We start from the raw sequence: 12,432 nt of genomic DNA, 5'->3' as shown, positions 1-12,432 counted from the left end.
CTTGTAAGCATTTATCTTCGACCACAGAGAGCGGACAACACAAATAATGTGACGCATCATGTATAAACGCGTGTGGAGTCGCGCTACGGCCATTCGCGAAAGTTTAATCCAGTCTTAATGGTCCAATGAAGGTCATTTAAAAACCAGGACGTTTCCTCACAGGATGTGAATTACGGACGTTTGGTCACCCTATCTTACTAGGAATACATTTAGCAGCTAAGTTATCATTACTGACCTGCGTGTTAAGCTGGGCGTACACTGTGCGATTTTTGGCCCATTTTCAGCCGATTTTTCACTCGTTTCGGCTCAATCGCGTGTCGTGCATCGTATAGTTTACACAGGTAAACGAGGAACGATTCACACCTCACGACCAACTTCCGATCAGAAATCGCAGCGTCGCAAGAACATCAAACATGTTTGAAATTCAAATCGCTCCTCGTGAGAGTATCGCACTGTTGAAGCAGCTCCACGAGCCGACTCTCCCTGCGATTTAGTCGTACAGTTTGAGCTGGAGCTGAGTACACGATTTAAAATATCGTACAGTGTACGCCCAGCTTTAGCCGCAACATGTTTTGCGTTGAGGTGGTAACGAAGGGTGGAAGTGCTCCTGTGATAAGCGAACTCCTTCCTACATAAAGTGTAAATAACACTATTTTTGTTTGTACTTCCATCTGAAAGTTTCTTATATTTAAATTTCCCATCCACCAGCGTAGCCTCTTCAGTCATCTCCATCATGATCATCTTATTGTGTGTCCATAATCTGTATGCCCGGAACTCGCGCACTGAGAAACATTCCTCACAGGCACAATCAGTATGACTCGAGGCCTAAATGAGATACGCCTTGCACATGAAACACAGGGGGAGGTCATGACGACGGCAACGTTACACATACATGGAGGGGAAACTAAGATAATGCACAGGTACACAAAAGGATGGACCGGGGTGACCTAACTAATAACACACAATAAATAATCATTAAAAACACTATACAAACATAAACATCGCATAATTAAACATAACAGGGCCGGGGCCGCAAGGGCTCATGGGTAATGGTGTCACCCTCTGGCACCCCCCATTGGCCCGACGCTACAATATATTAGTTATATATATTAGTTATATATATATAACTATATTTATATATTTATATATATATATATAAATCTATAACTAATATATATAACTAGCCATGTAGCGATTGTTGTAAAATAAATGGGTCTTATTATTTACATTGAGGGGGCGGGACAACCCCTTTCACTCCTCCGTGGCGCCGGCCCTGAATGCACGAGTTCCAGGCATACAGATTTATATGGACGCACAATATAAGACAATAACTTATTACAATAAGTAATAACTATACAATAAGATGAGCATGATGGAGATGACTGAAGAGGCTAGGCTGGTGGATGGAAATTTAAATATAGGAAAATTCCAGATGGAAGTACAAACCTAAGTAGTGTTATTTGTACTTTATGTAGGAAGGAGTTCGCTTATCACAGGAGCACTTCCAACCTTCGTTACCACCTCAATGCAAAACATGTTGGGGCTAACGCACAGGTCAATAATGATAACTTAGCTGCTAAATGTATTCCCAGTACGAGCAAACAGTGTCGCCAGTCAACTCGACCACATGTCTGGGTTCAAATTAAGAAACAAAATTGACCAATTCAGTGGCGAGATGGATTGCTGTGGACTGTAGACTGTTCTCTGTGGTCGAAGGTTTAAGTAAGATGCGGCAAGTTTAAACACCTCCGCCATTCGCGGAGTCGCGCGCTACAGTCACTCGCGAAAGTATAATCCAGGCTTTACAAGAAGTGCTGCTGTGTCAGCTGATGCAAGTTGATGCATGTTGAAGAAAATCCAGCAGCTGTATGATGAGGAAAGGGAAGTAAAATAGGTTATTGTGAAGAGTGCCACAAATGTGGATCTGACTGGAGATCACTGGACCTCTGTTAGCAACAAGAATGATCTTGGTGTGACAGCTCATATTATAGATGATGAACGGAAGATCCAGTCATTTGCTTTGAGCATGCAGAAGACCACTTCTAGGCACCATGGAGATGCCTGTGGCAGAGGCCTGGGAAATTAAAGTCTACCATCTAAAATGGTATTAAAAAACATCTTCTGATTTACTTCAGTTCTTATTGAGAAGTTTTCTGCACTCATCTATTGGTCTGTGTAGTAGACTGGTGGAAAAATAAACAAGATGTTGAAGTTTATGATTATGTTCATTGATTCATTCATCATTCAAACTTAAAATAATATTTCTCATGTTAAATACTGAAATGCGATTAAAATGCGATTAATTTCGATTAATTAATTACAGGGCTTCAAATTAATTCGATTAATTTTTTTAGTCCCACCCCTATATATATATATATATATATATATATATATATATATATATATATATATATATATATATATATATATATACAGTGCTTAATTTGTAAATAAAACGATGCCGGAACGCAAACAGCAGACAACATAAAATGTTTATTCAGAAAGGTTGCCCTACTGAAAAGTATGTACAGTTAATGCACTCAATTGATTTGGGCTGCTTTTGCACAAATTACTGCATCAGTGCAGCATGGCATTGAGGCAATCAGCCTGTGGCACTGCTGAAGTGTTATGGAAGCCCAGGTTGCTTTGTTAGCAACCTTCACCTTGTCTGCATTGTTAGGTCTGGTGTGTCTCATCTTCCTCTTGATAATACCCTATAGATTCTCTATGGAATTTGCTGGCCAATTAAGCACAGTGAAACTGGTTATTAAATCAGGTATTGGTACTTTTGGCAGTTTTGACAGTATGGACAGGAGCTCTAAAATTTCTTGGTAGACACAGTGGACCAGCAGATGACATGGCTCCCCCAAACTATCACTGGTATAGGTCCAAGGTGTTTTTTTTCAGATTAAAGTAAATTTTGCATTTCATTTGGAAATCAAGGTCCCAGAGTCTGGAGAAAGAGTGGGAAGGCACACAGTCCAAGCTGCTGGAGGTATAGTGTGAAGTTTCTACAATCAGTGATGTCTTGGGGAGCCATATAATTATTATCATCAGGGCTGCATAGACAGAACATAGACAAACAGAACATAGACAAACAGTGAAACAGAAAACACTGTAAACATTAAATAGACTGGAATAACAAGAGGACTGAACCAGACACAGATGCCAATGATAACAAGGGCAGTGGTTACAAAATGACAGGAGGAAATTACAACATGAGCACATGGAACAAGGAAACTAGCAAACAAAAAACATGATTGACAGGTGGAAACAGGGCTAGACATGATGGTATAAATATTTAGCCATGATGATTTTTGAGGCTAGAAAAAGACTTTTGCGTAAAACGTCAAATATATAAATGTTAGATACTGTTTATCAGGGAACACTAAAATTAGAGGTGTGCCAAAAAAATCATATTCATTCATATATCAAAAATCGATTCTCATTTACTACGATTCAGAATCGATTTTAAATGTCCCAAAATCGATTTAAGTCATGGTGAAGTCTCGCGTTACGTAATTACAAAATTACGCGAGACTTTACGCAGCAGGTTCTGGGACACACTCATGCGTGGAAAAGTTTCAAAACAGACGGAGGAAAGAGATATTCAACCTGTCCAGTTTTCATTTAAGGCAAAAATACGGGTTCATTTTGGTTTTTACCGAATGCCAGGGAAGACCGAACTGGACACAATGTAGCTCATGTGCAAGGCGTGTGTAACGCGGTGAGCACGGAAGCATTAATATAGAGAAGGGTGGACCCAAGTGAAATAATATAGAGAAGGGTGGACCCAAGTGAAATAATATAGAGAAGGGTGGACCCAAGTGCCGGTTCGCAAGATCAAGACGTTTGACACTCGTCACATGTATTAGCGAGAGGGAAACGCGCACAGTGACCCAGAACGAACCAACAAAACAACACGGAAGACTCAACACGCAAGAGGATAGAAACAAAAACTGTGAGGGCACGGAGTAAATAGAAACAAAAAAACAATGTGGAAAATACAACGCGTGAAAAATAACACTCAACCGTAGTGAGACGGGAGGATTAAAACAAATTAACAACAGTAACTAAAAAACAACGCAGATAAATGCAACGCGAAAACGAAACCAAGAATGCCAGCAGAAGTAACTGGCAAAAAACGCCGCAGTAAAATAAAACCCTGCCCAAAATAAAGGCAAAACAGATAGGAAGAAATACAGGATTGGGAAAACTTGAGATGGGTCAGGAAGCGACGCAGGAGATAGATACTCGAATAAGTAAAGAGAAAGCATAACAGAGAGAGGTGGCGAGACCAGTAAACGATAAGCAATCACGGAGAAAGCAGGGACTGGCTAAGAACGTACGGTTATGCCGGTTTAGTCTGGGACTGACTCTGGTGCCCCTAGCAACAGCTGGGGGAACTGCATCCGAGCCAGCCCTGAGAGCTTGCAAAATGAAGCTCAAGAATTTTGGTAACAGCAAAAACCATTTTATTTTACCAAAGCTCTTTATTTTTGTTAATTAAATGTGAAAGACACTTAATTTTCTGTATTTGTCATTCTGTCTTGCAAAGTAGACTGTAGTAGATGCAGATTTTATAGACTGAAGCAGACATTTTTATAAATCAAATCGTTTTTTGAATCAAAAGTCGATTTGGAATCGAATCATGGCCCCCAAAATCGGTTCAGATGAAAGAGAAAACCACAGTATGAATTGACAAAGAGTAAAGTATTTTTTAAAAACCTTGGCATACATACCACCTCTATCAGATGTCCTAGCCACACCCAGCTCACCAGCACCAAGTCTGTTAAAAATATTTGTGATATAAAACAGTAATTAAGTTGCATATTTGAAACTATGTGCATATTATTTGAAACTGGTCTTGTATTTAATGCCATTTTTATAAACAGGTATGGAAGCCCCCTGCCGGCCGCCTCCGTCTGCAGTGGCAGCATATCATGTCCTGTTGCATTGTGTTTGTCCCTCAGGTGGGCGGGGCCTATTAGGATACCCAACAATTGAGGGTTGTTTCTGTTTGTATATGTCGTGTCTTTGTACCAGTTGACTGTTGGTTATTATATCCTTAATTTGGATTATGTCACAGGTTTTATGTTTGTGCACTTTATCCATTAAATCCTCCCTTTCCCTGAGATTGGTGTGATTGCTTCCTTTTTTTATTTTGCACTCCTCCCCTGTCACACCTAGCTATGGATATTTCCCAGCCGATGGAATAAGGCCAGAAATAAAGTTTTTATACAGTTCTTCGGATAGCAAACAAGGTGCAGGAATCTTGCTTCAAGAGTTCCGATATCCAGTCCAAGCTAATATCATTACATACAAAAGAAATAATCATGTTCTGTATTGAACAGTACTTGTCTAGGAGCCTGGAAAGCAGGTTTAATATATCAATGATAGCAGTGACTTTTGTTGTTGCTAGCTGTAGGCAAAAACAAGCCATTACAGCAGAATGAAACTTCAACTTGTAAATCCAGTCCTCACTCACTATCTTGTGTTGTTGCAATCATTTGTAGCCTAATTGGTGCTTCTCGGTGCATCCGCATGATGTCTCTTGATGTGATGTCTCTTGATGTGATGTTACTGATTTCAGGTTGTCAGTATTTTTTTTTCTTTTGTGTTTCAGGTTCTAACAGCTGCAGTCTGTGGTTCATGTAGTTCATTGACAATTTTAACCACACTGATTCTGTGCCTCCAAAAACTGGACTGCAATACTACCGGCTTGTTATTCTTACTTTAAAAGATTAAAACTATTGGGCAAAAACCTTCCTTAAAATCTTAGATAGCGAAGAAATATTGTATTTCACTGGTTGATGTGTGTGTTTGCTTTTGTTTGTTTTTGTGAGCAGGTCCAGAAGAAGAACTACAGAGAAGAGAAGAAGCGAGCAACTAAAGAGCTGCTGAGCACCATCACAGACCCATCCGTCATTGTCATGGCTGACTGGCTTAAGGTGGGAGGAAGAGAGGTGGGGTTGGTTAAACCTCTTGTATCATCTGAGTAGGTATTTTATTTTGCATCAGAGGCAATGTTAGCATAGTCTATCTCCACATCAATGTTTTTGCAATATATAAAATAATATATACAGTGGGTTGCAAAAGTATTCATACCCCTTGAACTTTTCCATATTTTGTCACATTACAACCACAAACATAAATATATTTCACTGGAATTTAATGTGAAAGACCAACACAAAGTGGTATACAATTGTGAAGTGGAAGGAAAATTATACATGAATCAACATTTTTTTTACAAATAATAAACTGAAAAGTGCGATGTGCAAAATTATTCAGCCCCCCTGAGTCAATACTTTGTGGAGCCACCTTTTGCTGCAATTACAGCTGCAAGTCTTTTAGGGTATGTCTCCACCAGCTTTGCACATCTAGTGACTGAAATTCTTGCCCATTCCTCCTTGCAAAACAGCTCAAGCTCAGTCAGATTGGATGGAGAGCGTTTGTGAACAGCAGTTTTGAGATCTTGCCACAAATTCTCAATTGGGTTTAGGTCTGGACTTTGACTGGGCCATTCTAACACATGAATATTCTTTTTTTTAAACCACTCCTTTGTAGCTCTGGCTTTATGTTTAGGGTCGTTGTCCTGCTGGAAGGTGAACCTCCGCCCCGGTCTCAAATCTTTTGCTGACTCCAACAGGTTTTCTTCCAAGATTGCACTGTATTTGGCTCCATCCATCTTCCCATCAACTTTCACCAACTTCCCGGTCCCTGCTGAAGAGAAGCACCCACAGAGTATGATGCTGCCACCACCATATTTGACAGTGGGGATGGTGTTTTCAGAGTGATGTGCAGTGTTATTTCTCCGCCACACATAGCGTTTTGCATTGTGGCCAAAAAGTTCAATTTTGGTCTCGTCTGACCCAAGCACCTTCTTCCACATGTTTGCTGTGTCCTCAACATGGCTTCTGGCAAACTGCAAACGGGACTTCTTATGGTTTTCTTTTAACAATGGCTTTCTCCTTGCCACTCTTCCATAAAGACCACATTTGTGTAGTGCACGACTAATTGTTGTCCTGTGGACAGTTTCCCCCACCTGAGCTGTGGCTCTCTGCATTTCATCCAGAGTCACCATGGGCCTTTTGGCTGCCTCTCTGATCAGTGATCTCCTTGTTCGGCCTGTAGGTTTAGGTGGACGGCCTTGTCTTGGCAGGTTTACTGTGGTGCTATACTCTTTCCATTTCCGGATGATGGATTGAACAGTGCTCCGTGAGATGTTCAAAGCTTGGGAAATCTTTTTATAACCTAAGCCTGCTTTAAACTTCACCAAAACCATATTCCTAACCTGTCTGGTGTGTTCTTTGGACTTCATGATGCTGTTTGCTCCCCAATATTCTCTTAACCAACATCTGTGGCCATCACGGAGCAGCTGTATTTGTACTGAGATTAGATTACACACAGGTGGACCCTTTTGAGTCATTAGCAGTCATCAGGCAACTTCTGAATGCAATTGGTTGCACTCAGGGAAAATGGGGCTGAATACTTTTGCACGTCGCACTTATTAGTTTTTTATTTGTAAAAAATGTTTTGATTCATGTATAATTTTCCTTCCACTTCACAATTGTATACCACTTTGTGTTGGTCTTTCACATTAAATTCCAGTGAAATATATTTATGTTTGTGGTTGTAATGTGACAAAATATGGAAAAGTTCAAGGGGTATGAATACTTTTGCAACCCACTGTAAAATAGTTGTATTAAAATAATAATAAATATAGCTGCAAACGGTGATTGTGGGTTCACACACGAATAGGCAGCAAAAAGAGGCTCAAAAGGTCTTTTAGACTTAAAAGTGAAAAGCTGTTTCAGTGGATAAAATCTATAAAGAAATGAATGTGCAACAAAAAAAAAGATTAAATTGAGGCACCAAAGCCCCAAAAGAAATTGTATTGGTAAAATTATTTAGATCACAGAACTAAATCACATGCTGAGATTAGCTGTGTGTGTTTGTGTGGCGTTTCATGTAAGGCTTACATGAAACACCACACAAACACACACAGCTAATTACATTGTAAGCAATACTTTTCAGTCAGTTCCAGTATTTGGCCAGTAGATGGAGGCCAAGTACTACCATACTGATATTACTGTAAAAAAAAAGTCTTTTTAGTGAACTAAAAGGTTAATTATTGGTCAGGCATTGCACTTTTAGTTATGAAATGTAATAAAAAAGTTATTTATCTCAATGATCTCAATCATACAAGACCCATTGCTTGTCTGTATACTGCATAACAGGATTGCGGCGTGAGTTTTTATGATTTTTGAGGTTTTTGAGTTCTGTAGTGCCAACAGGCCAATTTGAACCAAACTTGGGATACCTCACAAGGGCCACAGTCTATAAAAGTCTTTCAAATTGGAAGTAAATCACTTACATGCTTTTTGAGTTATAGCGTTATAGGTCATATATGGAAAGACCACAATGATGTAATGGGAAAATGGACCAAGCTGAAAATTTAGAAATCCAACGTTTTTGATAATTATTTACCTACAGATTTTGCCCATACCAATTTTGCTGTCAGTGGACCAAATTCCTATGACTAGTTTGAAAAGTGATATTTTTATTGAGGCATGTGACAAAATATGCATTTTTTAATAGGACTTGTAATTGCATTGTTGTCAAGTGTACTGCAAGGAATTAAAAGAACCAAGTTGCTTGTCCTGATATATGCATAGTGATCATAGTGAGTTTTGGCTTGATGTGACCAATGAATTCAAGACATTCAAGATTCAAGAAGTTGATGGTAGGAGAGAGAACAGTGTGTGTGAGGGGTGGGTGGGGTCATCCACAATGCTGGTAGCCTTGCTGATGCAGTGGGTGGTGTAGATGTCTGATATGGAGAGAAGAGAGAAGAAGAAATGTGGTGCTCTTGACGATCTCCACCGGGGACACGCCAATGTTGAACAAAGAGTGGATGTTCTGTGCTCTCCTGAAGTCAACAACCATTTCCTTAGTCTTGTTAATGTTCAGGTGAAGGTTGTTGACTTTACACCAGTCTGTCAGCTGCTGCACTTCCTCTCTATATGCCAACTCATGGCCTTTTCTGATGAGACCCAGCACAGTCATATCATTAGCTGTCAAGAGAGCCTTTAGATCCCAGCTCTCTTACCGCACCGCTTTTGTCGTGACTTCCACAGGCCTTCGACTTCACTTGGCACAGTGGTCTTTGGGCCTGGGTGTCGTAGTAGCTGTCTGCACAACTCCCTCTCTGGGTTTTGTTGCCTGGTTCTTGAGGTGTAACAGGGCCTTGCAGTTGAAGAACGTGTGCATTTGTGTTCCAATGCCCTTTGGTCGAACAAGATTAGCTAAACAGTGACAAACTTTTTACAAAAAACATTTATCGGACCCGGAGTGGCCGCTGTGTGTTATCGCATCGCTGTCAGACTGGAAGTCTCCGGTGGTTGGTTGATGGTTGAGAAACAGTTTTTTTCCATGTTGTAGTGCCCCCCTATTGGACAGTCTTGGCCAGCTTTAACCTGTGACCTGAAATTCATGTGATGTCTCAGCCTGTGAAGTTTCATGAAGATTGGTTAAAGCATTGTTGAGATATAGCTGTTGAAGTTAATTTGACCCTGCCTCAGAGCTATTGATCAACATGTGACAGGCAGGCTGTATGGAAATGTTAATTCTTGATAATGAGAGTCTTGTGAATAGTTTGACACCATGGTTTTGTATGGAGCTTTTTTAGTGTCACCAGAAGAACCTGAACCTGAAATCATTATTACTTGAAAAAACAGTCTGTAAAACTCATTCAGGTTTAAAAAAAAGTTAAAATTCAGGTTCAGGTCGAAATTCAGGTTTGGGTCGCAATTCAGGTTCAGGTCGAAATTCAGGTTCGGGTCGAAATTCAGGTTCAGATTGAAATTCGGGTCGGGAATGCATCCGGGATACTTAGGATGAGCAAACAAACTCAGAGCTAATCGAACTGCATGTGGCCAATCACAAAACGTATCAGAGGTCATTGGGAAGCACGTCTTTCTGCTAAATGTCCTGTAAGGGTGCGGTCCCTGTTTGGCATGTAAGTAGCATGTAAGCAGCACGAAAGTGACCACTGTGCCACCCAGAAATGGCACCTTGTGGCAGCTGCCTCATAATCGTGGCACTTATTGTAGCCAGTGCTGCGTGACTGTGGCCGCCGTTGTCCAGAAACGCCGCCTGCCTCTGCTGACAGACATCTAAAGACCCTTGGGTGACTCTGCGTATCAGCCACTCGCTTAAATCATCCCGACAAGCTCCGAATTGCCATTTGTTGAAATGAAGATGCTTCATAACTTTTGTTTGAAAATGATGTTGAGTGAAAGACACTAGCCGACATCCAGCTAGACAGCTCTATATTACTAGTTAAGAATACTGTTTAGCCATAACACCGAATTAAGATTATAGGAGGGTACGTGAATCTACAGTGGTAGACCGTTAACGGCAGCACTGTAAATTTAAAGGGTTTATTATTATAGATGTATGGTTATTAGTGAATGTTCCTCCACGCCATCAGCGTAATATAAACCTCTGCGAGCGAGTGGCATCGCATTTAGTATTTGTGTAATTTGTAGTATATTTACCTTTGTATTGGTTTCGATTGTTAGTTTAGATTGTCAGCTGCTGTTACGACCCCACGATGTCATGGGTCTAGGTTTGGAGTGTGGGGTAGTAGCATGTACGTAGTGGACAAGATGGAATTAAATAAGAACGCGAAAACCAGACGGATGCGTAAAAAGAACTGTTTACTGCAGAGTGGTAATGAGTAGAAGAGCCTTTTCTACACAGCAAAACACTGAACAAACATGTGTAGCGCCCCTTTGCCTACATTACATGGCAAGATCTCTAAAACAGGTAACTAAACTAAATAATTATGGGGCGCCCTGAGTTCTTATCAGTTGTGGTGATAAAACAGCAGTAGTTTTAATCAGATTGGTTATGAGTACTACCTTGTAAATGTCTTGTGAATACACTCCTCTAAGCTTTCAGGTAATAAGATCACAATGGAATAATGAATTGTAAATAAAATATCTTTACTTTTTATCTAAAAATATATTTCAATGAAATTACAATGTATTTTAAATAAAACAGAATTAAACATTCAACAGCATTTCAGCTCTATACCAGTAAGCATCCTAAGCTATGCCGGCATTAAATATAAACTAAAATTTCCACCCAAAAGTACCCTGTTGCAGGCCTGATCGCCGCTTGGGTGCGTTGAGGCCTGGAAATCTAACACTGGCCGCTTCACTCAACGAGTAAAATAAAAATGTAGCAGACTCTGTACCTGTCCGTTGCGAATAGGAGAGGAGAGTAGAAGCAAGTGTTCACGTGATCACGCAGCTGAAGCGTGGACCTGTCGTAGCGCGTTCCTCGTGGACATCGCCTGCGTTTACTCCCTCAGCACCGAACCTCCCGGTTCCCACCGCGTCAATGGTCTCGGCCGTCTTAGTCAAACGAAACCCTCAGCTCCTCCGGTGTTCCCGGTCGTTCACAGTTTCCAAAGCACAGCCACTGGTAGCGCACTAGCCTAGTAGCAAACCCTCTGCACTGTCTCGGAAACTGGCGTGCTAAACCGAGTGTCATTTTCACGACGGTCTATGCTTTAACTTATAAAACAAAACGAAGGAAAATGTTCTAAAACATATTACTATAACCCACTGCTTGTTGGAGTGTTCTGGCAGAACTCACGCAGCAGATTCTTCCCCATAGCCTAGGAAAAGTTGGGTTTAGCATATGCTAACGGGAGGAAACAAACGAGCTGGCTGCCTCCTTCACCTTCCTCCGACCAACTCTCTCCCTTTCCCCCGCGATTGCGCACAGTTCAGGGGTCAGTGTCCTTGACCAATCAGAAATAAGAAAGATATTTGACAGATATTAGAAATAAAATACAAAATATACAAAGGCATTTGACCTAATAATACAAGAGCTTAGAAATTGCATTTTTAACGTTTTAAACATTTAACCCTTTTAAACCTTAATGAACTGAAACCATCCCATGTATGGAAATTTACCCAAAATATAGCACAGGGCTACACATGTGCATACAAAAATACATGATTAACCATAAATCAACCAACCAAGGAAAGGAGCAGTAGACGGCACCAAAGAAAAGAAACAAACAAAATATACTACACTAAACTAACAAAGCAAGAATCACACCTTACTAACAGAAATAAAGAAAATATATCTACTACTCTAATCTCAAACAAAAATACATACACAGTGCCCGCCTCTATACTGGTGTTTCTAACAAATCAAACTTGCGTGGGTGTTTATATAAAGTGTGCACATGCTACTATGCTCTTACTCCATGGTGGCGATTTTCACAACTCCATGACAATTTATGACAAAAGCCATCACACAAACCCTCACCTCTCACATGAGAATCATGAGCTACAGTTTCTCAAAAGTCACACACAACCGTAAAGGCAGAAAATGCTTGCGTCGCCT

The 12,432-nt window shown here is 40.5% G+C and overlaps 1 protein-coding gene across 7 annotated transcripts in view; it reads left to right on the top strand.

Annotated features, from left to right (window-relative positions):
• Positions 1-12,432, top strand: part of osbpl8 (oxysterol binding protein-like 8) — a 154,760-nt gene that overhangs the window by 78,497 nt on the left and 63,831 nt on the right. For 4 of the 7 annotated variants that reach the window (XM_077006579.1, XM_077006577.1, XM_077006581.1 and 1 more), the window contains one exon: positions 5,850-5,966. In XM_077006579.1, coding sequence (XP_076862694.1) covers positions 5,850-5,966 — 117 coding nt within the window. The remainder of the gene's footprint in view (positions 1-5,849; positions 5,967-12,432) is intronic. The other 3 variants (XM_077006580.1, XM_077006578.1, XM_077006582.1) reach the window with 1 other exon arrangement.

This window comes from Brachyhypopomus gauderio, chromosome 5 (genome assembly GCF_052324685.1).
Source record: "Brachyhypopomus gauderio isolate BG-103 chromosome 5, BGAUD_0.2, whole genome shotgun sequence".
NCBI lineage: Eukaryota > Metazoa > Chordata > Actinopteri > Gymnotiformes > Hypopomidae > Brachyhypopomus > Brachyhypopomus gauderio.
The sequence above is the reverse complement of the archived record's forward strand: the minus strand, read 5'-3'. Positions and strand labels throughout refer to the sequence as shown.